General features: G+C 43.0%; 1 protein-coding gene across 1 annotated transcript in view; it reads right to left on the bottom strand.

Moving 5' to 3' along the window:
• The window catches only part of DOCK8 (dedicator of cytokinesis 8), a 172266-nt gene that overhangs the window by 21272 nt on the left and 126944 nt on the right, over positions 1-24050 (bottom strand). The window contains exons 33-41 of the mRNA XM_033163798.1: positions 23035-23122; positions 21808-21904; positions 19941-20075; positions 12137-12289; positions 6389-6547; positions 4873-4973; positions 3487-3679; positions 1115-1258; positions 316-447 (exon numbers count right to left, since the gene is read on the bottom strand). Of these exons, the coding sequence (XP_033019689.1) occupies positions 316-447; positions 1115-1258; positions 3487-3679; positions 4873-4973; positions 6389-6547; positions 12137-12289; positions 19941-20075; positions 21808-21904; positions 23035-23122 (1202 nt within the window). The remainder of the gene's footprint in view (positions 1-315; positions 448-1114; positions 1259-3486; positions 3680-4872; positions 4974-6388; positions 6548-12136; positions 12290-19940; positions 20076-21807; positions 21905-23034; positions 23123-24050) is intronic.

Genomic DNA, 24050 nt, shown 5'->3' with positions numbered 1-24050 from the left:
GGATATTGTTGATGGAAAAACCAAAAATTAATAATTTATTATTTAACTGTTTTTTCTACCTGGAGTAAAAACAATTGGTCCATGTGTGCAAATAAGCCTTTTAGTCAGCAGAGTGTCCTCTGTGCTTGTGGAGCTCCTTCAAAAATAGCTAGCAATTCTATACTATGCTGATGCAAGACTTTAAATTATAGGCAGTATCTGAGTTACACCATGGAGTGGAAATGGACATTAATAGTTAAGAAGAGAAACAGGGCAGTTTTGTACTACAGATGATCAACAAATGCTGCAGACCAAAAACAAAAGCAGCTAACTTACCTTATTTATGATGCTCTCAAAGGCTTTCTGAAGTTTACTGTGAGTGGAAGAAAGTTTCCTAAAATCTCGATGTGCTTCTAAGATGGGGGTGACAATCTTGTAGACCTCATTCACAGTTTCACACAGTCCTCCCTTGTATGAAGAAATAAAATTAAAACTGGTGTCAAGTTTCTGATGACAGACAGATTTTCACCAACAAGCTGACAGGGATTGCTTAACCCTTTTCACACTGCTGCTGCACCTTTTAACCCCATGGGAGTTCCAGATTCATGTTTATGCTTGCAAACAAAGAAGCAGGCTACCAGTTGCTGCCACACATGCACTCTGTTATAGTTTTGTCAGCCAGCTCAAACAATAGAGGAAGGCAAGATAAAAGTGGCTAAATAAATGAACAAAAGCCCTCTGAAATCCTAACACAAGCATGACCTTAGAGCAGAGCTTTCCAAACTTTTCATGTTGGTGACACATTTTTTTTAGGCATGCAACATTTTGTGACAAGGTAATTCAGTTTTACTAGCAAACCAGAGGTTAAACTAATCCCTTTCCAGCCCCAGGAGGAGCGTGGGGAGCAGTGTTTTTTTCTGGGGGGACACAGATCCCTAAACATTTCATGAATCTTTGTACTTTTGTCCATTTACTGTATTTATTTTCCCCAATTTGAACTATAAAATGATTTTCTTGAGTCAAAATGAAAATACCACTAAACATTTTTAAAGAAATGTTAACACTGCAGCCAACACACTAACATGTTGTAACACACAGTTTGGAAAGCTCTGCGTTAAAATATAATACTACTCACGGTGTTAAAAAGCTCTGCAGCTTGTTCCAGCAGTCCCACCAAACCAGTCTCTGAGAAATACCTTCCAGAGCATACTCCATCTTCATCTGGAGACAGAACATCATCAGAAACAGCAGACTCCTCAAGCACATTGGAGGAAATATTCTGAAAGACAGAACAATTGTGTGGTTCCAAGCTATTCAACCCTTTGCTTCTGCTGCAGACTGATGACTTTCAGCCTAGCTGAGCTTCAATAAGAGTGGTCAATACAGTTTCTGGCCATGCCCTCATTTCATGGTGGATGTTCTCCGCAGCCCCTCTGGGGGCTGTGAAATAGTTCAGGCAGTGAGGAGGGAAAAAATGAGGCATGAACCCTCCTGAAACTTTCCAGAGGTACTGGAAGGGCCATGGGTGTACCCAAGGGGGGGCAGGAGGGGGCATCTGCCCCCCCTAGAAGCAAATAATAATAATAATTAAATGGTTATCGGCAGCCTAAAAGGAAAAAAAAGCTCTCCTAAAAAGCTCAACTACCGGTCTTTCTCCCCCTCCCAAAGTCTAAATAACAATTGAGCTCTGCCGACCGGCAGCCGGCCACTGTGTGTGTGTGTGTGTTGCGCCGGCTGATCATTGCAAAGGAGCTTTAGAAACAGTTCCCTTGCATGGTGAGTTGCGATGGCTGAGGATCCTAGGAAACTGAGTTTTTCAGCCATTTGGGGGCTTTCTGTTGGGGTGGGCGAAACGTTTTTCTGTTTTTTGACCATATCACACAATATGGTCAGTAATCTAAAAACGAACTGAACCCCTAAAAAACGGGGCATTCCTCTTCCCCAAAAAAGGTCAACAACTTTGAGCTGAACCCCCAAAAACGGGGGTAGATCACTGCTGAAAGTAGATCACAGTCTCTTGGGAGTTGGCCACCCCTGGTATAAGACATGTAACTAGAATAATTTTTTTTTAAAAATTCAAGCAAATAATTGTAATAACTACCGTAATAAAACACTGCTATAATTATATATAATTTCCCTAAAATTTCAGTTTCATTCGCCTTTCCGTGCTGAAATGTCACAACCTGAACGACCATGGCTTGCCCCCCCCCCCTAGTTTTGATCCTGGGTACACCCCTGGGAAGGGCTAAGGCACCCACTGAGTCATGTAATCCCATGTCTCCTACTTCAGAAGGCAGAACAGGAGCAACCTGGGAGCGAGCCTCTGCCAAGAAACGAGCCTCCTCTGTTACCAGCATGATTTGTGGAAAGGTTCCGCCTTAATTTGACTAATTGGCTAATTCATGAGGTGTTTTTGATGCAAGATATGCAAGCAGTCTGTGGTTAATCAACTGCTTAAAGAATCAGAACTTTTGAAGGTATTTGAGAGCTTTGAAAATCCCTGCAACAGCCATGACTGGAGAAAGAAGAGGGCAGGGTGCTTTATGTTTTCTTATGATTATTGGATGCAGTTTTCTTTCCCTCTGCCCTCCCCTGCACAATGGAATGTGTAGTCATTTCTTCATTGGAAGAAGAAGAAGGGGAGGTAGACCTTTGATTTATGTATTACAAGGAATTTAATATGGTTTTACTACGTTTATCCCTCCCCCCTCGACTGAGGAGTGAATGGATGAAATTTATGACTACTTTCTGATGGGGTGGACTGTTATGGAGCTGAGGAGAGGCTGAATTTGAGAGATAATGGATGTGTTTTGTACTGGAGAAGGCATAGTAGGGTGGGAAAAGTTCTGGAAGATTCGCCCTCCAAAATGTTTGACTGTGGTCTGATCACTGTGTGACTGTCTTATCATCGAGATGGAATTTGACACTCAACTAGGTAAAGATTTATGATTAGAACAAAGAGCGAGAGGACTTAAGTTGGAATAAGACACCAAAGTCTGGAAACAAAGATTACTGGAAACTACATATGTTGTTATGGACTATATATACTTAGGTTTAATTGAGCTATTTGTTGTTTGCAGGGCTGTAAAGGGGCAACTGAATTAATAATACTGGCAAGTGTGAATATAATATTGGCAAGTCTCAACTAGAGACTAGGTGAGAACTGATGAAGCAGTGGGGGTACATCTTGGACATATCCTGTATCGAGAGCAGGAAACCATTTTTCAAGAAACTGTATTAAATTGAATTAATTCGGAAAATTAATAAAAATAATTGGCAAAAAAGAGTGGTCAGTACCTGTGGGGCCCATCTAACACAATCAGGACATTGTCAGAAAGGACCTATATAAGCATTTATCAATCTGGTACCTTCTAGATATTTTGGACTGCAATTCCCACCATCCCCAGCTAACATGGTCAGGGATGATGGGAGTTGTCATTCAACAAAAACAAGTGGAGGGCACCAGAGGAACACTCACTTACACAAATAACAATTGTCTGTTTTTACCTGAAAGCTGACACTGCCAACTGGCAGGTAACTGTGATCTTCTAGCATGCTCAGGTATTCAGCAACAAGAGCAGCAGCATGAACTAGACACATGGCAGCCTCTGTGTAACATTTTTTCTTAGCATGCTTCTCTGCCATGTTTTGGAGCCATGTCAACCTTAAGTCAGGTGATGTCTGATATCCTTTGGCAATTCTAATAACAGAGCATAAAAGATGTATCTTTCATTTGCCTTGGGGTTAAATTAAAAGCACTTCCTTTTCTTTTGTGGAGATGCCACATCATTTGCTAGGTTTTAATTCTTACAGAGAATTGTGGATTTGAAGATAACTAAATATTCTCTACAGCAATTTACCAAACTTGGTTCTCCAGCTGTTTTTGGTCCACAACTCCCATCATCCCTAGCTAGCAGGACCAGTGGTCAGGGATGATGGGAATTGACTCTAAAAACAGCTGGAGACCCAAGTTTGGGATGTTGTTGTTGTTTAGTCATTTAGTCATGTCCAACTCTTCGTGACTCCATGGACCAGAGCATGCCAGGCACTCCTGTCTTCAAGTTTAGGATACTCTGCTCTATAGCATTTTAAATACTTCATTTGTTCCACCAAACCTGGCATTACTCTGACACTGACACTACAGAATACCTTTCCAAACACCTCCTTTCTAATACTCTCTATAACATTCTCTCTTTGTTCTCTTTAGATAGATTAGGAAAGAAAAATTATAAAAAATATTTTCAGACCTGCTAATATTGAGTTATTGTCAATGTGTAACATCCCAGGCAAAAACTGACTGAGTAGAAACAGTGCTGCTAGAGAACCTATCCGGTGGATCCAAGTTATACTATGTATGCACACAGGGATCTCATCCTATTTTCAGAACAAGAGGGGAACAGGCAGATCACCAAGTCAAATCAAGTGGGGTGTAACTGCACAGTTGCCATTCACAGAAAAGTGGTCCCACATGTGTAGGATAACATTTAAAGGAATCTTGATATTATACTGTACTCACAGTAAAGGGACTATGAGAAGGCACACATCAACACAAAGCTCGGCCCCATCATGTTGACTTTCTCACCAGCAAAATAGTCTATCTGGGTCAAAATGTTTAGCTACACTATAGACGTAACCCCAGGATTCATTTAAAGATTACCCATGGAATCTGATAAGCACCATTTTCTAAATGGACATAGAGATATTGTGTAGAGAATTCCCAGGATTGTTTGTCAGAAGCCAAGTTACTGATAACTGACATAAATCTGTCATTGATGTATGCCCTTAATAGGATGCTAATTGCACAGCAGATATTTTGTTTTTGACAAATTTAAATCTGAAATGTTCTGGATCATTCATCGGAAATTGCTAAAGAGAAATATTAGTGAGCTCAACCTGTACATAAGATCCATGAGCATCTCTGGATCTTCCTGAAACTCTCGCATTTTCACTGTGTCTGACAATATGCTGTTCAGATTATACAACAGCTCTTCCACCTAAGCAAACAAACAAGTGCAACATTAAACAAATTACTGAAGGGCAAAGAAATATAATTTATAATAATATAATTATTTTTTTCATAATGAATATTTGAAAAGTCATATTTATGATGAAATTTTATTTTGAATATTTATTTGTTTATTGCAGGGGTAGTCAACCTTTTTATACCTACTGCCCACTACTGCATCTTTCTTGATGGTATAATTTCCTTACCACCTGCCAGTGCTCGATGGAAGAAGGATTCAGCTTGTGCCCTAGAACCCCCTACCACCCACCTAGAATCCTGAAACGCCCACTAGTGGGTGGTAGGGACCAGGTTGACAACCCCCGGTTTATTGCATTATCATACCTTTCCCCCAATTTTATCCTCACAACAACCCTATGAGGCAGGTTAGGCTGAGAGATTGTGACTGGCTCAAGGTCACCCAATTACTTTCATAGTTGAGCAGGGATTTTAACCCTGTTCTCCCAGGTGCTCATCCAACACTCTAACCATGGCAGTACACCACACTACACTGGCTCTCTTTGTTGGGTTAATCTACAAAAATGGCATATCGCAATATTTTTCTGAAGTGTTCAATTTGTGACAATTATGAAATTTGGTGAGTGGGAACAACTAGATAATGTGGTAGACCCTGCAAGTAAACACAACTACCATCCTTAAGGTTTCAGAACTGAATGATTCACTACACCAAGCATGTCACAAAGACTCAGCAAAGTTGTGTTTTAATGCCATTCAGAACTTTTTTTGCCAGCAAATCCACAACTAGATTCTGGTTGGGCAGATCTTTCAATGTTCAGTGCTGGTTATTTGCTTTAAGGGGGCCTTTTATCAAGATGCCTTCAGTGAGCTCTCCTCCTCCTTACCATTGTTGCCACCTGCCTCTCCCTCTGAGACAATCCACAAAGGACGAGACATGCAGAGTTTTTGAGGATTTCTGGTTTGGCTGCATCCTGAAACAGGTCACTCGGAGATGAGCACCATTGCGGGTGTGTGTGTGCTGGGGTGGTGTGAGGGCAAAGCACACCCCAAAATGCTCAAGAGGGTGTCTTGAGCCCAAAAGAGAAAGCAGCAGTGGCGCAAAAAGGCACAAGGGGTTGGCAGTGACCCCACATTGGGAGCATGGGTCTTGGTAGGTTGCCAGAGAATGCTGACCTCTGATAATGGGCCCTGCTTCTTCTCCCTTGGGCTGGGAGCAAGACAGAAAATGGTTTTCCAGGTTGTTCTGGCAGCTGTGTGTGATCTGCTTTCCTTCGTTCCATTGAAGATGAGGAAGGCTGATTCCCTTAGCCCTCCCCATCTTCTATGCTCACTCACATGAATGCCAGCTGATTTTTGTGAGCATACAAATAATTAACTTTTGTCCAGTAACCTACTCAAATTTTGCAATAAAGTAGCAAAATGTCTTACCTGTCCTGGGAAGAGAGTTGGCTGCATTTCTACATCTTCCTCTGCATATGCCAAAATAGTTCGTAAAGACTTTCTGAGATACTCCTCATTAAAATCTGATGCTTTACCAACCAGAGAAGCCAGTGACATTGTCACTTGCATTTTGACTCTTGCAAAGTTCTTTTATAAAACAGAAAAGGGAGTGTCAGATTGTGCAAATGAAATGTACTGTACTGATTTTCCGTTAGCTGGTTTCTGTTTGCATGAAATTTAAACTTCCCATTTGGCTTAGATAGAATTTGTTATAATCGCCACTGGTAATGGATTAAGTAAGCCCCACTGAAATAAATGGGATTTCCTTCCAAATAATCATGGCATTATGAAAGCTACTCTTAGTTCATTTTGTGGAACAAATAAAATTCAGTTTCATAGGCACTAGGAATCTCACTGATTAATTCTTTTTTATGTTTTTATTTATTTTCATGGTACAGAAGATAAATTTTGCAAAAACAATTGTTACAAGATACAAATAACTTGTCCTGATGAAAAGGGACCCAGGTGGCGCTGTGGGTTAAACCACAGAGTCTAGGGCTTGCTGATCAGAAGGTCGGCGGTTCAAATCCCTGCCACGGGGTGAGCTCCCGTTGCTCGGTCCCAGCTCCTGCCCACCTAGCAGTTCGAAAGCACATCAAAGTGCAAGTAGATAAATAGGGGAAGGTAAACGGCGTTTCCGTGCGCTGCTCTGGTTCGCCAGAAGCGGCTTTGTCATGCTGGCCACATGACCCGGAAGCTGTCTGCGGACAAACGCCGGCTCCCTTGGCCTATAAAGCGAGATGAGCGCCGCAACCCCAGAGTCGGACACGACTGGACCTGATGGTCAGGGGTCCCTTTACCTTTATCATACCATGTGTTAAAGTTTCATTTGATTACTCTAAGAGTCTGAACAATTTATGTATTCAATAAACATTTGTCATATGTTATAAAAAGATTGTGGATTGTGTTTGCCCTTTGCTGCTCGCACTTGGCATGCTATTGACCATACCAAGAACCAATGCTATTGACCATGCAGAATCCATGTTCAGACCAACACCAGTTTTCCAACATATGGCTACCTAGGCACTTCACTCAAATATAGCTCTCAGAGTTAGAGTTAGCGGACCCCATAAAAACCTTTTGGCCCCCCTACTATTTACTTTTTATCTCAATAACTTAGTAACCGCTCTCAATAACCCAGAATTCCACCCCCAAAGCTAGCAAATCGGCATATTTCGGTTTTGCTTTACGCTGATGATGTGGTAATTCTATCCAGAACCCCCATTGGGCTCAAAAGAGCATTAATAAAGCTTGCAGCCTACTGTGAAACCAAATGTCTTAACATAAACTACCAAAAGACCAAGATTCTCGCTTACGGGGGGAAACCAAAGCTTAGAAGCTGGGAACTCCAAGGTCATAAACTAGAACAAGTCTCAAACTACAAGTTTTTAGGAATGGTGGTCCAGACTTCAGGATCCAATAAACTACACATAAATTCCATCGGGAGCTCTGGGGGAAAAACAGCAAATTGTATCTTCAAGTTTTTTAGAACCCAAGGGGGCTTTTTCGTCCCCACGGCCCTAAAATTACACAAGGCCAAAACGCTCTCACCGCTCCTTTATGGATCCTTTCTGGGCCTGCCATCCATTGCTTTCTCTCCCCTCGAGAGAGTGCAATCCAAACTCCTTAGAGCCCTCCTACAAGTTCCCAGATGCATATCAAACGGGGATGATGAGAGTGGAGGCTCAAATCAGCCTAACATCAATCTACAAATGGCTGTCACTGAAACTGCTCCCCCGTGGTATTGCTTCACTGATCCTTTGTGGCCAGTTCCAGTCAGGCTGGCAGACAGCAGTCCTGGGTTTTGCCCCTCAAGCCCTTCTAAGTCTGGGCTTGGGCCAAGCAAAAGCTAAGGTTAGGCAAAGAATTATAGACACCGAGAGACAACAGGACTGCTTAAGGTGCCCCGACTACAAAATTGTAGAAATCGAGAGAGAGATATAGCTGCACCGGCAACGTATCTCTTTTTTCTTGTATCCAAAAATGCAAGAAGGGCTTTTACACTTGCCAGAAGCTCAGCTCTGCCCTCGCCAGTCTTGGAAGGATCCTTTTAAAAAGTCCCATATGACCAGAGAATTTGCGCCTGTCCATTGGGGGATATAGGAAGCCCTGAACACATATATTTTAGATGTCCCTTTTACGATGAGGCAAGTAGAGAAACCATTGATCCCCTGCTGGTGAGGCTTGCTGACCACCTGGTAAAACAAAAATTAAATCTTCTGCTTTTAGGCAAAGATCACAATACGACCCGGTCGGTTGCCAGATTCTGTGCACAGATCTGTAGGTGCAGACCATCCCCCGTTTCAATCTAGTTTGTTAAGAAAATTCCCAAAGTCAGATCCACGGGCGACTCTGGATCATTTCTCTATGGTAGTCTATCTTAAAGTTTTTATGTGTTTATATGCCTACCACATTTTAAAACTTAGAATCCATTGTTGTTATAAATGTTTGTTTTGCTTTTGGGATTGTAGTTCCATTTGTGTTTTACAAGCTGGTCTCTGACTGTAATAAATTTCAGATCATATCATAGCATCTGGCTACCTCCATACAGTCAATAGAAAGGCTAATAGGTCATCTTCAGGATAATCATGAGCAGATGGGATCCAAAGCCCAAGTGCAGGGGACATTTCAATTGTTTTGAAGACAGCATTCCAGGAAGATTTGATGATGTCACACCACCACCACATTTGGAAATATGCACTTTTGACTGCACATTCCCTCCAACAATTGGGATTGACTTCCTTACATATACAGGATAGCCTCACCTGCATAGTATATGCAGAAGTTTTAATGAGACTTTTTGCAGAAACTCACTGATTTATTCTGGGCTTCTCAAAGTAAGAGTGAGTTTAATAAACCAGATCAAATAAGAAATGGGCAAATCTGTCAATTATTATTTTTCTCAGTTTCTCATTCTTAAATTGTTTGCCACATTTTCATATCAGTTTGCAAATATATACTTTTTAGTGTGATTTTCTTCTAATCTAATATACATATTTTAATGTAATTTCCCCAAATATACCCATTTTTGCAAAGCAATTTCATCTAATAAGCAGTTTTGTACATTACCTTCACAAATGCATGTATCTTTTTCTCCTAACACATGCATATTTGTATGCATTAATTGACTGGATAACTGCATTGAAACATTTGGTAAGTGTGAATATCAAGGGATAGCTGTGTTACAACTCTCATATAGTTTCAGAAAGCGCATATTAGGAAGGTTTCCCTTTAAATGCAAACTGAATTGAATCTCTCCCTCCTTCCATAATCAATAGTAATAACAAGTTAAAATGAGGTTACATCATTAAAATGTTTGTTGTTGTTGTTCAGTCGTGTCCGACTCTTCGTGACCCCATGGACCAGAGCACGCCAGGCACCCCTATCCTCCACTGCCTCACGCAGTTTGGCCAAACTCATGCCAGTCGATTCAAGGACACATCCAACCATCTCATCCTCTGTCGTCCCCTTCTCCTTGTGCCCTCCATCTTTCCCAACATCAGGGTCTTTTCCAGGGAGTCTTCTCTTCTCACGAGGTGGCCAAAGTACTGGAGCCTCAACTTTAGGACCTGTCCTTCTAGTGAGCACTCAGGGCTGATTTCTTTGAGAATGGATAGGTTTGATCTTCTTGAAGTCCATGGGACTCTCAAGAGTCTCCTCCAGCACCATAATTCAAAAGCATCAATTCTTCGGCGATCAGCCTTCTTGATGGTCCAGCTCTCACTTCCGTACATTACTACTGGGAAAACCATAGCTTTAACTATATGGACCTTTGTCGGCAAGGTGATGTCTTTGCTTTTTAAGATGCTGTCTAGGTTTGTCATTGCTTTCCTCCCAAGAAGCAGGTGTCTTTTAATTTCGGGACTGCTGTCACCATCTGCAGTGATCATGGAGCCCAAGAAAGTGAAATCTCTCACTGCCTCCATTTATTCCCCTTCTATTTGCCAGGAGGTGATGGGACCAGTGGCCATGATCTTAGTTTTTTTTTAATGTTGAGCTTCAGACCATATTTTGTGCTCTCCTCTTGCATCCTCATTAAAAGGTTCTTTAATTCCTCCTCACTTTCTGCCATCAAGGTTGTGTCATCAGCATATCTGAGGTTGTTGAGATTTCTTCCGGCAATCTTAATTCCGGTTTGGGATTCATCCAGTCCAGCCTTTCGCATGATGAATTCTACATATAAGTTAAAAAAGCAGGGAGACAATATACAGCCTTTTCGTACTCCTTTCCCAATTTTGAATCAATCAGTTGTTCCATATCCAGTTCTAACTGTAGCTTCTTGTCCCACATAGAGAATTCTCAGGAGACAAATGAGGTGATCCGGCACTCCCATTTCTTTAAGAACTTGCCATAGTTTGCTGTGGTTGACACAGTCAAATACTTTTGCTTAGTCAATGAAGCAGAAGTAGATGTTTTTCTGGAACTCTCTAGCTTTCTCCATAATTCAGTGCAAGTTTGCAATTTGGTCTCTGGTTCCTCTGCCCCTTCGAAATCCAGCTTGCACTTCTGGGAGTTCTTGGTCCACATACTGCTTAAGCCTGCCTTGTAGAATTTTAAGCATAACCTTGCTAGCGTGTGAAATGAGCGCAATTGTGCGGTAGCATTAAAATGTTACTTCTTCTCAAACCAATGGCTACTAGACTATTATTCTCCCTTCCTGTAATGGTTGGGTCTCTCCCACAGAAGCGAGACAACTTGCTCAAGACAATAACAGCTTCTAAATTAGCTGTTGCCGAGTTTGAGTCCCACCCCTTCCTTTTCCCATATTTAAAGCCCCACTTTCGCTTCCTTTCCTCTCCACACCTCTCATTAATTCTTGCGTGCCTATGCGTCATGGGATGGGCTATTTCCGGGGCCCTCCCTCTGAGTCCAAGCTTAAACTGTCAGTCTGTGTCTTCCCCCTTGAACTCCCCCCTTCCTTCTCCTTGTTCTAAGAGCTCAGTCTTCTACTGCAACTAGGCTGTTCCTCTCTCGTTCCACATCCCTGCCTAACTACCTCCTCCTGTCTCCACACTCTCCCCCTCTGTCAGCAATGGGACGCAGCTGCCACTTACCTACCTTCTTTCAATTACAGGTTCCAGTTTACTCTTAATGGTTTGCATGCATACTGATTTTAATGTATCATATAGTTCCATATTATGGGATTCAGAGTTACAAATTCTGTACATGAAGGCCAAAAATCTTGGGCCAGTGCATCCTTATCATATATCCCTCAAACTGCGTAGGCAAGGGTAGGCAACCTAAGGCCCACGGGCCGGACGCGGCCCAATTGCCTTCTCAACCCAGCCCGCGGGCAGTTCAGGAATCAGCGTGTTTTTACATGATTAGAATGTGTCCTTTTATTTAAAATGCATCTCTGGCTTATTTGTGGGGCATAGGAATTCGTTCATCCCCCCCCCAAATATAGTCTGGCCCACCACATGGTCTGAGAGACAGTGGACTGGCCCAGAGCTGAAAAAGGTAGCTGACCCTGGCATAGAGCGCTACAGTGTAGCATGGCCAGGCCATTTTCAGCTAGAAGGAAATAACTTATTCTAATATAAAGTAATTATATCAGGCAAACAGACAATGAAGTACAATATAATATAATTATTCTGTGGGGAAACAAAATAAATGCAAACACTGAATCTGTGATTTAGGCTTTGAATGGTACTAAGGAAGTATCTATCATCTTACACTTATGCAGCTGAAGCTGTATTTCATGAGGAGGTAAAGGGTAGCACAGGCCTGAATCCGAGTGGTATCCATGCTGCTGCTGCAGTGCTGAAGGAGTCTTTGACACAGGTCAGCACACTGCTCCACTTCCTCTTCAAAGAGCAACTCTCCAAACTAAAGGAAGCAGAAGAAAAGACTGGTGTCATCATAAGAGCTTTAAAAAGACCAGGTAGCAGTGAGAGGTTTTTTGTTATTTAAAAAAAAGTTGTCTCTTTGCCTTCTGAGCTCTATGCAAGGGGTGCCTCACCCAGGGGTTCAGAACCTGTGGTCCTCCAGATGTTGCTGGACTCTGACACCAGCCTTTAGTGAGGGAAGATTGGAACTGCAAGTCCAATGGAAGGTCACCCTGTGCCAGGAAAGTGACAAGGGCAGTGCAACCATATTGATTCTCCATCTCTTCTGAAAGAAGTTCAGAGAGTCAACAAGGGAGGGGACCCTTTTAGAGGCAGCCCTTCATTTAAAAATGTTCTCAGAGATGCTTGCCTGACACCACCTTTTATTTTAGCACAAAGCAAAAACTTTTTTGTATCAGAAGATGTTTGAATGTTATTGCTCTTGAGAATGGCTGCAGTACTTAGATTATTTTGTGATAATCCTGTCATAGTTGTGAAAGATTTTGGTGTATGATGGTTTTGATGGCTTCACCAAATTCACCACTTAATCAATTAAATTTGATATTTAATGTATTTTTATATTTAAAAAAGAAAAAATACATTAAATATCAAGTTAAATTAATTAACATGTTTTGTATTGCTCATTGCCTTGAGATGTCTCATTATAAGGCAATTCATGAATTTTATTAGACCTAATCTAATGATATAGGAACACCAAGTCAGCAGTGATGACTGCCAGTTTTGAATTCTTCATGTTCTGCGGCAGCAAGAAGAATTCATCAGTCCAGATTATGGTTCCAAAGAGGCACCACAACATCAGACACTGTACAAACACAGCACACATCAGATATAGACCCCCTTGGCCAGGCAGTTCTACTGAAATACATTATATATAATGCACAGCAAGATGCTGAGACAAGCTGGAAGCTTGAGAGGGAGGGGGAACTACTCCTTATACTTCTTTCTTCTTCTAAGAGATGTGTTGCATGTTGTGAGTTTTAACTACATGCATGACATTCTGAAAAATTGTTTTTAATTACAGAACAGTTTCATAAATACAACAAAACAAAAAATGATTCTGATAAACTGGCATGTGGGAACGCTCATTTGGCATGTGGGAGCGCCCTGAGACTCTCAATCTCAGGGTCATGGGCTTGAGCCCCACATTGGGCAAATGATTCCTGCAAGAAGACAGATAAGAATGAACGTTTGTGCAATAGGCACACCCACCATCCCTTATTACTGTAAACTGGTAAGACGATTACGTTGGGAAAATTCCATTCCACCTTAAGTTGCAGACATGGAACTGTTGTGTGTCACATGTCTGTTTACACACCAGCACAGATTGCTGGGAACTTCCGTTGTGTATAGCTTTTTTTTTTTTGAGACTCTCTCAGAGCAGAGAGAGAGGGACGACATGTTTCTTTGTTCTGATTTATGAGTAATAAATCTGTAGCTTGAATAGTATGTTTCCACAAGCCTCACGCCTGTTCTGTTTGTGCTGTTGGCTCTGCAAAGAAGTGTGCTCAGGCTTTGATGTCTGAGTTGCTGATTTACGTCGCACCAGAGGTCGGGGAATCGAGGCAGCTGGAAGAGCTGATTCAGCTGGGGGCTAGCCAGCTGGCTTCCCAACCCCCCAAGGATGCCAACAATGAGGTTATGGGGCTGAGATCCATGGCGTTTACACCGGAGTAAGGCTGCTGTCAGCTGCTGCAGTGTTCCGGGACTGAGAGGTATGTAGAGCGTACTTCGGCCGCATCGGCAGGAAGGCTTTGAAGGCCATTCTTTGACTCAGGATTGCCCAGAAACTTCTGGGGGGAGGCATGGCTTTGTTGTACTCAAGTTTTTAACAGGACATACAGCTCTGTGGTAGGGACCACACCCTATTTCCTGCTGTATGGCAAGAACCCCAAGGTGCACTATTTTCACACTTTTGGAGCTCAAGCTTGGGTATTGATCCCAAAACCGAAGCGCAGGAAGGGTGACCCTAGGTCTCAGAAAATGATCTTTTGTGGCTATGAGCCAGGATCGAAAGCTTGGAGATTTGCTTATCCACAGGGCAACAGGACGCGTGTAGTGGTAAGCAGAAGTGCTGATTTCTGTGAGCAAGAGGGTTGGAAAAGGATTCATGGAAACCCTGAAGTGCTGATTGACAGGTTCAGTGAGTTGGATGCAGAGTAACAGCCTATTGCGCCAGGTGGCCCTGCCGGAGGTGCTCCTGGTGATCAGGGTCCCGCTGGAGGTGCTCCTCCTAGTGGTCAGGGTCCTGTGAAGGGTGTGTCTATTGGTGGTCAGGGCCAAGCACCCGGCCACAGACAGACCACAGCTTCAGAGGGGCTCCCCTCCCCCTCTGAATTTGAAGTTCCGCAGCCCGGTCTTCAACATGGCGGGTTCCTAATTAAAACTATAACACTGCTCACAGAGCCAGACATTTTCAGGAAACCGTCCAAAATCCCTTACAAAGAAAGAAAACATCCAGTGGCAAGGGGCTTCTCTCTGCCAATTAACAAATTAAAGCACCTTTTATCCTCTTCCAAACTACTCAGAAATGTAGTGCCTTATTTATAGGAACAGTGCTATTATATCATATTTTCATTTCCACACAGTTTATAATTTGGGAGCCATATTATGTCCACATATATCACACTTTCAAATCTCGCTTGTTATAAATGATGAAAACGGTTCTTCTAGGGGAGATTTGCCCATTGATATAATGTAATGAAACAAAGTACCGTAACAAAGCAGAAGGGTTCCCCCCCCCTTTCCGTCCTGTTCCCACATACCAAATTGATGCTGAATCTTCTTCCTCTTTATCTTTTTTGGCACCTCAGTGGCTGGATTGTTCAGCAGAATATTTTCCTCCTTCTCGTTTGAAGCATGTCCAAATCTTTATATCCAATTTTTCATTTTAAGAATTGGTACTTATGCGCTAGCGGGGTATCTTCCAGGAGTGCCAAACCCTCTCGGGGGCTATCCACCCTGGCCCCTCCTTCCATCAGAGTTTGGAGCCAAGTTAATGGGCATCTGCGGGTGAGGCAGTGTCTTCCCACAACCCCTAGGAAGATTTGGGAGTCTGATTACTCCCATCTCAGCCTCTAATTACCCAGTGAGGGTCGCAGCGATGTTATAGTCAGCTATCACCCATCGTGCTCAAGTGGAAGTGCATGCTTTCAGATGTGAAGGTGATCTGGCTGCGATCTTTCACCCCGTTGATTGCCAGGGTTGATTCGGCTTTCAGATGTCTGGTAGTTGTTTTTCTCTTTCACAACTGGTTGGAGGGTGTTCCACAAGGTGGGTGCCACTACTGAGAAGGCCCTCTGCCTGGTTCCCTGTAACTTGGCTTCTCGCAGCAAGGGTACCGCCAGAAGACCCTCGGCACTGGACCTCAGTGTCCAGGCAGAGCAATGGGGATAGAGACGCCGCTCCTTCAGGTATACTGGACCGAGGCCATTTAGGGCTTTAAAGGTCAGCACCAACACTTTGAATTGAGCTCGGAAATGTACTGGGAGCCAATGTTATGTGATCTTGGTGGCCGCTCCCAGTCACCAGTCTAGCTGCTGCATTCTGGATTAGTTGTAGTTTCCATGTCACCTTCAAAGGTAGACCCACATAGAGCGCATTGCAGTGATCCAAGCGAGAGATAACTAGAGCATGCACCACTCTGGTGAGACAGTCTGCGGGCAGGTAGGGTCTTAGCCTGCGTACCAGATGGAGCTGGTAGACAGCTGCCCTGGACACAGAATTAACCTTTGCTTCCATGGACAGCTTAAAGCCATGAAGGCTGAACTTGATTCCTTGGAAAGGAACAAGACCTGGGAGCCGGTTCCAATAGTCCCAGGAATGAAGCTGGTGGACAGCAAATGGGTCTTTAAGGCCAAGACAGACCAGAATGGCACAGACACAAAGCCAGATTGGTCGCAAGAGGTTTTTCACAGGACTACCACGAGACCTACTCACCCACCAGCAAGTATGAGAGCATTAGGCTTATGCTCAAGATTGCTGCAGAAGAGAAGCTTCATGTTTCACATCATGATGTGAACACAGCTTTTCTGTACAGGGTTCTGGGGGAGGAGATTTACATGCTTCCACCTGATGGAGTGCAGGTACAGAAGGGAATGGTCTGTAAGCTACAGAAATCCTGATATGGTCTCAAAGTGCCAGGTGTTGGAATACAAAACTAACAGAGACATTGTTTTCTCTAGGTTTTCACCAAGGTAAAGCTGATCCATGTGTTTGTCAAAGAGGAGGGGCAGCACAAACTGTATTGTGTGTGCATTGTTGATGAACTTTTTTTTTGGGGGGGGGGGAAGCATCAGGCTCTATACCAGAGCACCCTAGCTCAATTGAAGGAGCACTTTGACATGAAGGATATTGGTGAAATATCCAACTATCTTTCTCTGGAAGTAGAGAGAAACCAGGCAGGTGACTTTCTGGTACACCAATCTCAGAAAATTGCTGATGTGTTAACCAGACTAAATTTGGTTGATGCAAATCCTGTGGACACACCATTGGTAACAGGTTTCCAGTGAAGTGATACTGGTGAAGCATTTTCTGACACAACACTGTATAGATGCATTCTAGGCAAACTGAATTTCATTGCCAGATGTTCAAGACCTGATATAGCTGTAAGCACTAATCTGCTTAGCAGACATGCTAACAGTAGTTCAGGACTGGAAAGCTCTGAAGCGCATAGCACGTTATCTGAAAGGTACTATGCACTACAGTCTGAGATTCACTAGTCAGAAGTCTGGAGGTCTTGAGATTTTTGCAGATCCAAGTTTTGGAAGTGACACCACAGATGGCACAAGTACTTCCGGGGTGTGCTACATGTACAACCACTGTCTGTTTGACTGGCTGTGCAAGAAGCAGATGACAGTGAGCTTAAGTTATTGTGAAGCTGAACTCAATGCACTGTCATATTCACTTATGGATTTTGAATGGTTGTTGCAACTGTTTCAGGATGTCAGGGTAAGTGTGAAATGTCCTATACAGGTGTATCAAGACAACAGGTCCTGCTCGGCTTTGCTAGCTTCAGAGCGTTGCAAACAAAGAACCAAGTACTTGCAGATAAAGTTACATCATGCAAGGGAGTGTATCCGGAAAGGACTTATTCAGGTGTCCTACATGCCAGGAAGTGAAATTCCTGTGGATCTGTTGTCTCAAGTTGTTAACAGAGACAACTTCAGGTTTATGTACAGCGGTTGCAGTTAGGTTGAAACACTGCACCACAGGTTACATGGAAAGGGGGAGGATGTTGGGAAAATTCCATTCCACCTTAAGTTGCAGACATGGAACTGTTGTGTGTCACATGTCTGTTTACACACCAGCACAGATTGCTGGGAACTTCCGTTGTGTATAGCTTTTTTTTTTTTGAGACTCTCTCAGAGCAGAGAGAGAGGGACGACATGTTTCTTTGTTCTGATTTATGAGTAATAAATCTGTAGCTTGAATAGTATGTTTCCACAAGCCTGTTCTGTTTGCACCGTTCGCTCTGCAAAGAATTGTGCTCAGGCTTTGGTGTCTGAGTTGCTGATTTACGTCGCATCAGAGATCGGGGAATCGAGGCAGCTGGAAGAGCATGATCCAGCTGGGGGCTAGCCAGCTGGCTTCCCGACCCCCGAAGGATGCCGACAGATTCCACTATACCAGATATTCCGTTTGCTTATTTCTCTGGCTATCCTAACATTGCTAAAATTCTTTGAATTCCATTGTCAAAGGAAAATGAACTATGCATACCTATGGTGCATGATTAACTATTTACAATGGTAGCATAAAGCACTGTGTCAAGTCATTTTGTCTAGAAGACATATTTCTTCAATGGTTGTTGTTGTTGTTGTTGTTGTTCAGTCGTCCAGTCGTGTCCGACTCTTCGTGACCCCATGGACCAGAGCACGCCAGGCACGCCTATCCTTCACCGCCTCTCGCAGTTTGGCCAAACTCATGTTAGTAGCTTCGAGAACACTGTCCAACCATCTCATCCTCTGTCGTCCCCTTCTCCTTGTGCCCTCCATCTTTCCCAACATCAGGGTCTTTTCTAGGGAGTCTTCTCTTCTCATGAGGTGGCCAAAGTACTGGAGCCTCAACTTTAGGACCTGTCCTTCTAGTGAGCACTCAGGGCTGATTTCTTTGAGAATGGATAGGTTTGATCTTCTTGAAGTCCATGGGACTCTCAAGAGTCTCCTCCAGCACCATAATTCAAAAGCATCAATTCTTCGGCGATCAGCTTTCTTGATGGTCCAGCTCTCACTTCCGTACATTACTACTGGGAAAACCATAGCTTTAACTATACGGACCTTTGTCGGCAAGGTGATGTCTTTGCTTTTTAAGATGCTGCCTAGGTTTGTCATTGCTTTTCTCCCAAGAAGCAGGCGTCTTCTAATTTCGTGACTGCTGTCACCATCTGCAGTGATCATGGAACCCAAGAAAGTGAAATCTCTCACTGGAAATCTCTTCAATGGTACAGTAATTATAATTGTAAGAGAGATTGGACAGATAACATGAAATAAGAGTTTAATCATGAATTTCAAAACTACTAATGGCACTGCTCTGTAACTTGTTAATCCAGTCACATTTCAGGCAACACTGGCCCTTATTTAGAAAGGCTATCCTGAGATTTTACAGTTACACCTATACAATATATTTCTTAAGAACCGCTCTGATGGATCAGACCAAAGGCCAACTACTCCTAGATCTTTCCTACAGGGGTCAATGTGATTTCTCCAGCAAGTTCTCAAGCACGGCACAAGGGCAATAGCCCATCTCATACTGTTTTACCAACCCAACTGGTATGTTCCTGAAGGCAGCCCTGTTTAGGGAAGTTTTTAATCTGTGACATTTTAATGTATTTTAATATTTGTTGGGACCTAGCCAGATGGGCGGGGTACAAATAAAATAATAATAATAATAATAATAATAATAATAATAATAATATAGAAATATGTTGCCTCTGATTCTGCAGGTCGCATACAGTATAGCCATCACAGTCATCAACAGCTGAATTTGGTGGCACTATGTGAATAAGTGCTTCCTTTGGTCTGTCCTGAACCTCCCACTATTCAGCTTCACTGGATGACAACATTTCCTAGTTTTATTCTCTATCACACATACTTTTGTAAGTCTTTATCATGTCCCTCCTTATTCTCCATTTTCCTAAGCTAAGAAGGTTGTATCCTTTCCACATAGCTGAGCTGCTCCACCCCATGACCTTTTCCCACAACACTGGGTATGTACAATTTCTTCAGAAGTTTATTCCTAACAATAAAACATTTGCGGGATGGTAAATGTAGCTAATGAGGTCTGTCTCCTGCACTTCACCTTGATGACAACTAAGCAAACCATTACATAAAATCTTGCCCAGGTTTGTATTTTTTTCCCTTTCTGAGGATGGATCACAAGGCCTGCCTTTAAAATTTAAAGAAATCTAAGTAATAACCCATCAATCTTATTCTATCTCATTATCTGCTATGTGTACCACCAGCAACTCAAACTCTGGAAACAGAAGTCTCCACTCACTGAGTTATCAAATGCATGTACAATTTTGTGGAAAGGTTACCCTGAGGGCTCTTGCAGTGCAATGTTCTGAGGGTATCACAAGGGGTTTGAGCTCCAATAATGTGCCCTTCAGGATCCTAACAAAGAAGCCAAATACTTACCTTGACAATTAATGCTCGGAGAGTAGCAAAGCAATGGGTCAAGTAGGTTGTGCTCTGATCACAGGTCAAAGAATTTACAAGGACTTTCAACACACCTCCCAAGACATTATCTCTGCAATCCATAGCTGAAGTTGCCTACATCACAGAAGAGGATTCTTAAAAAACAGAGTTTATGCTATACTAGTGCCAGTCTTGACACAATAAGATAACCCTACGCAATAGACAGAAATTACCTTGATGCCCTTCACAGCAGAGGGGAGAAGGCATATACCTAGAAAAGATTTGTTAAGAGTGTATTCACGTACAGGGATTTTCAAGCATTACATTCAATGAGCGTATGACCCAGAAGTCAATGGGACTTGAGACCTGTGTAGTACTCTGTGGACTCTCCTTAACAGCAAACTGAAAGATGCAATTTCATATTATCTGAAAGTATAGGGTGGTGGTAATAGCATGAAAACAATTTACTCTTAGCAATTGGGCAATAAGCAAAAAATCATTTTTAAAATTTCTACATGTAACAATTTATATACTGTGTACTACAACAAAAATTCTACAAGGCAGGCTTAAGCAGTATGTGGACCGAGAACTCCCAGAAGTGCAAGCTGGATTTCGAAGGGGCAGAGGAACCAGAGACCAAATTGCAAACATGCGCTGGATTATGGAGAAAGCTAGAGAGTTCCAGAAAAAACATTTACTTCTGCTTCATTGACTACGCAAAAGCATTTGACTGTGTCGACCACAACAAACTATGGCAAGTTCTTAAAGAAATGGGAGTGCCGGATCACCTCATTTGTCTCCTGAGAAATCTCTATGTGGGACAAGAAGCTACAGTTAGAACTGGATATGGAACAACTGATTGGTTCAAAATTGGGAAAGGAGTACGACAAGGCTGTATATTGTCTCCCTGCTTATTTAACTTATATGCAGAATTCATCATGCGAAAGGCTGGACTGGATGAATCCCAAACCGGAATTAAGATTGCCGGAAAAAATATCAACAACCTCAGATATGCTGATGACACAACCTTGATGGCAGAAAGTGAGGAGGAATTAAAGAACCTTTTAATGAGGGTGAAAGAGGAGAGCGCAAAATATGGTCTGAAGCTCAACATCAAAAAAACTAAGATCATGGCCACTGGTCCCATCACCTCCTGGCAAATAGAAGGGGAAGAAATGGAGGCAGTGAGAGATTTCACTTTTTTGGGTTCCACGATCACTGCAGATGGTGACAGCAGTCACGAAATTAGAAGACGCCTGCTTCTTGGGAGAAAAGCAATGACAAACCTAGACAGCATCTTAAAAAGCAAAGACATCACCTTGCCGACAAAGGTCCGTATAGTTAAAGCTATGGTTTTCCCAGTAGTAATGTACGGAAGTGAGAGCTGGACCATAAAGAAGGCTGATCGCCGAAGAATTGATGCTTTTGAATTATGGTGCTGGAGGAGACTCTTGAGAGTCCCATGGACTGTAAGAAGATCAAACCTATCCATTCTCAAAGAAATCAGCCCCGAGTGCTCACTAGAAGGACAGATCCTGAAGTTGAGGCTCCAGTACTTTGGCCACCTCATGAGAAGAGAAGACTCCCTGGAAAAGACCCTGATGTTGGGAAAGATGGAGGGCACAAGGAGAAGGGGACGACAGAGGATGAGATGGTTGGACAGTGTTCTCGAAGCTACTAACATGAGTTTGGCCAAACTGCGAGAGGCAGTGAAGGATAGGCGTGCCTGGCGTGCTCTGGTCCATGGGGTCACGAAGAGTCGGACATGACTGAACGACTGAACAACAACAACAACAACAAAAACAGAGGCAGAAAGTAAGCCTCCCTTTCCAAGGGTAGAGGAACTTGTATGCAGCCAGTTTCTTACCTGGATGATGTTCTCTTGCATGTCTAGGATAATCAGATTAGCTTCTGTGGCTAGGTTCCCACTAACCAACACTTCTTGGTCAATCTCAGCTTTTGTTCTAGGAGCATGACAAATCAAGTTACCAAATTAATTCATTAATCAAATTGCCTCTTACTTTAGCATACTAGGCTTTAGAAACAGGACCTACACTACCCCTGAAACTACAATGCTGGGTCTACTTTTAGTTTATCATCAGAAATAGTTGTCTTCTTTGTTTCTCTTTTATTCAGCTCAGATGTCGTGATCCATGGTTAAACAAGTTTAACAGAATTAGTTAAACCCTTTCATTAGAAGGAGTGGGGCAGCTGGTAGATGCTAGTGACACTGACATGGTGGAAGACAATTTGGTGTATGCCAGCCTAACTAGCGCCCCTTAGGTTTGCTGCCATTAGGTACATGATATTATTTCAGATTTACTGGCATTTCAAAAAGCCCCGGTTGGAGCTCCACTAATTTCAGTCTTCCTGCAATAACCCAGTTGCCGGAATTAAGCTCCATCTCCTTTCTCCCCAACAGGAAAAATGCCACCTTCTCTTCCAGGTAGTTTCGCACTTCTCATTTAATCTTGTTATTCTACAGGATCTTGGAGATTCTACTCCCCCTAAATCTGTGTCTGCATCACTATCTGAGCTGTGCAACTGTATTACTGCTGTGTTTCTCTTTCCTCTCTGTGTACAAAGGTCAAATTCCTTTTGCTAATTGCTCCCCCCCCCCTTTCCTTAGGATTTCTCTCTGTTTTTCCACTGTCTCTGTTTCTGTCCTGTCAGAGAGTCCCGTTCTCTGACAGATAGGGTGCCTTCTTGTCCGGATTTACAAAACAAGGTTTATGATAACTCTGGTTTATCATGAAGTCTAAAATTGACAAACCACCTGAGAGTGGGCTGAGAGAATGAAACACTGCAATACTGACAAGAGGTACCTTCACCATAGAATTATTTTTTGGGGGGTGGGGTGGGGAGAGAAGCAAGCAAGAAGCTCTAAGAATACATTCTTCTAAATGTCTACTCAGAAATAGACATAGAAGATGAAGAATAAAGGGATTTCAGAACCACAGTTTAGAGTTACCAAATGTTTCAGTCCAGGATGCTTTAAGGATAGAACTTTCTGCCTTGGTTCAGGAACGAAACTAGATGGCCACAGAGAGAAGCTGCTCTGGTTAAAGCAATATAAATTCATTAAATTACTTACTTATCTAGCCTCTCGTTTGCTTGCCGCCAGTGTGTCTGCTCTTTCCTCCATCGTAGGTTCTCATTAAATCCTGGGAATTTATCGTTCCCTACAAATGGCAACATACATAGAATCACAATGAAACGTTAATATCAATGTTTCCCTACTGCAAGAGGCTACATCCACTGTGCTAGCAGTGAAGGAAAGTATATCTTTTTACACACAAACTAAAAGAGCACATTTGGTATGAAATTGTTGAAATACAACAGATGGAAACAATGTGCCCCTGAGAACAATGAGGCTTAGAGCCAGGAAATAAAACCAACCTAGAAGCAAAACAGGACAGGGGTGGCACTGTGGTCTAAACCACTGAGCGAATCAGAAGGTTAGCGGTACGAATCCTTGCGATGGGGTAAGCTCCCGTTGCTCGGTCCCAGCTCCTGCCAACCTAGCAGTTTGAAAGCAAACCAAAAAGTGCAAGTAGATAAACAGGTACCGCTCCGGTGGGAAGGTAAACAGTGTTTCTGTGCGCTGCTCTAGTTTCGCCAGAAGCGGCTTAGTCATGCTGGCCACATGACCTGGAAAAACTGTATGCGGACGAACATCGGCTCCCTCAGCCAGTAAAGCGAGATGAGCACCGCAACCCCAGAGTCGTTCGCGACTGGACTTCATTGTCAGGGGTCCTTTACCTTTACCTTTTAGAAGCAAAACATTGGACAGAGGCAGACAAAGGAATGAGGCCCAGAAGTCCAGACTTGGGTGAGGTACAGCAGGAGTAGCCAACATGGTGCTACCAGATGCTGTTGGGACTCTAACTACCACCAGCCTTAGGCACCATGGCCAATGGTAAGGGGTGATGGGAGTTGCAGCCCAACAACATCTAGGACTACCACACCAGCTTAGGTATAGGATGTACACTCTTAATGTAAAATGTTTGTAACCAACCCCTGCAAGCAGAAAGAGAGAATGGCTGGCATCCAGTCCCAGAACTCAGTTCACCTTTCTGCAGAAGTGGCTGTGCTACTGAACTGTTTGCT

The sequence above is a fragment of the Lacerta agilis genome, chromosome 11 (assembly GCF_009819535.1).
Source record: "Lacerta agilis isolate rLacAgi1 chromosome 11, rLacAgi1.pri, whole genome shotgun sequence".
Taxonomy (NCBI): Eukaryota; Metazoa; Chordata; class Lepidosauria; order Squamata; family Lacertidae; genus Lacerta; species Lacerta agilis.
The sequence above is the reverse complement of the archived record's forward strand: the minus strand, read 5'-3'. Positions and strand labels throughout refer to the sequence as shown.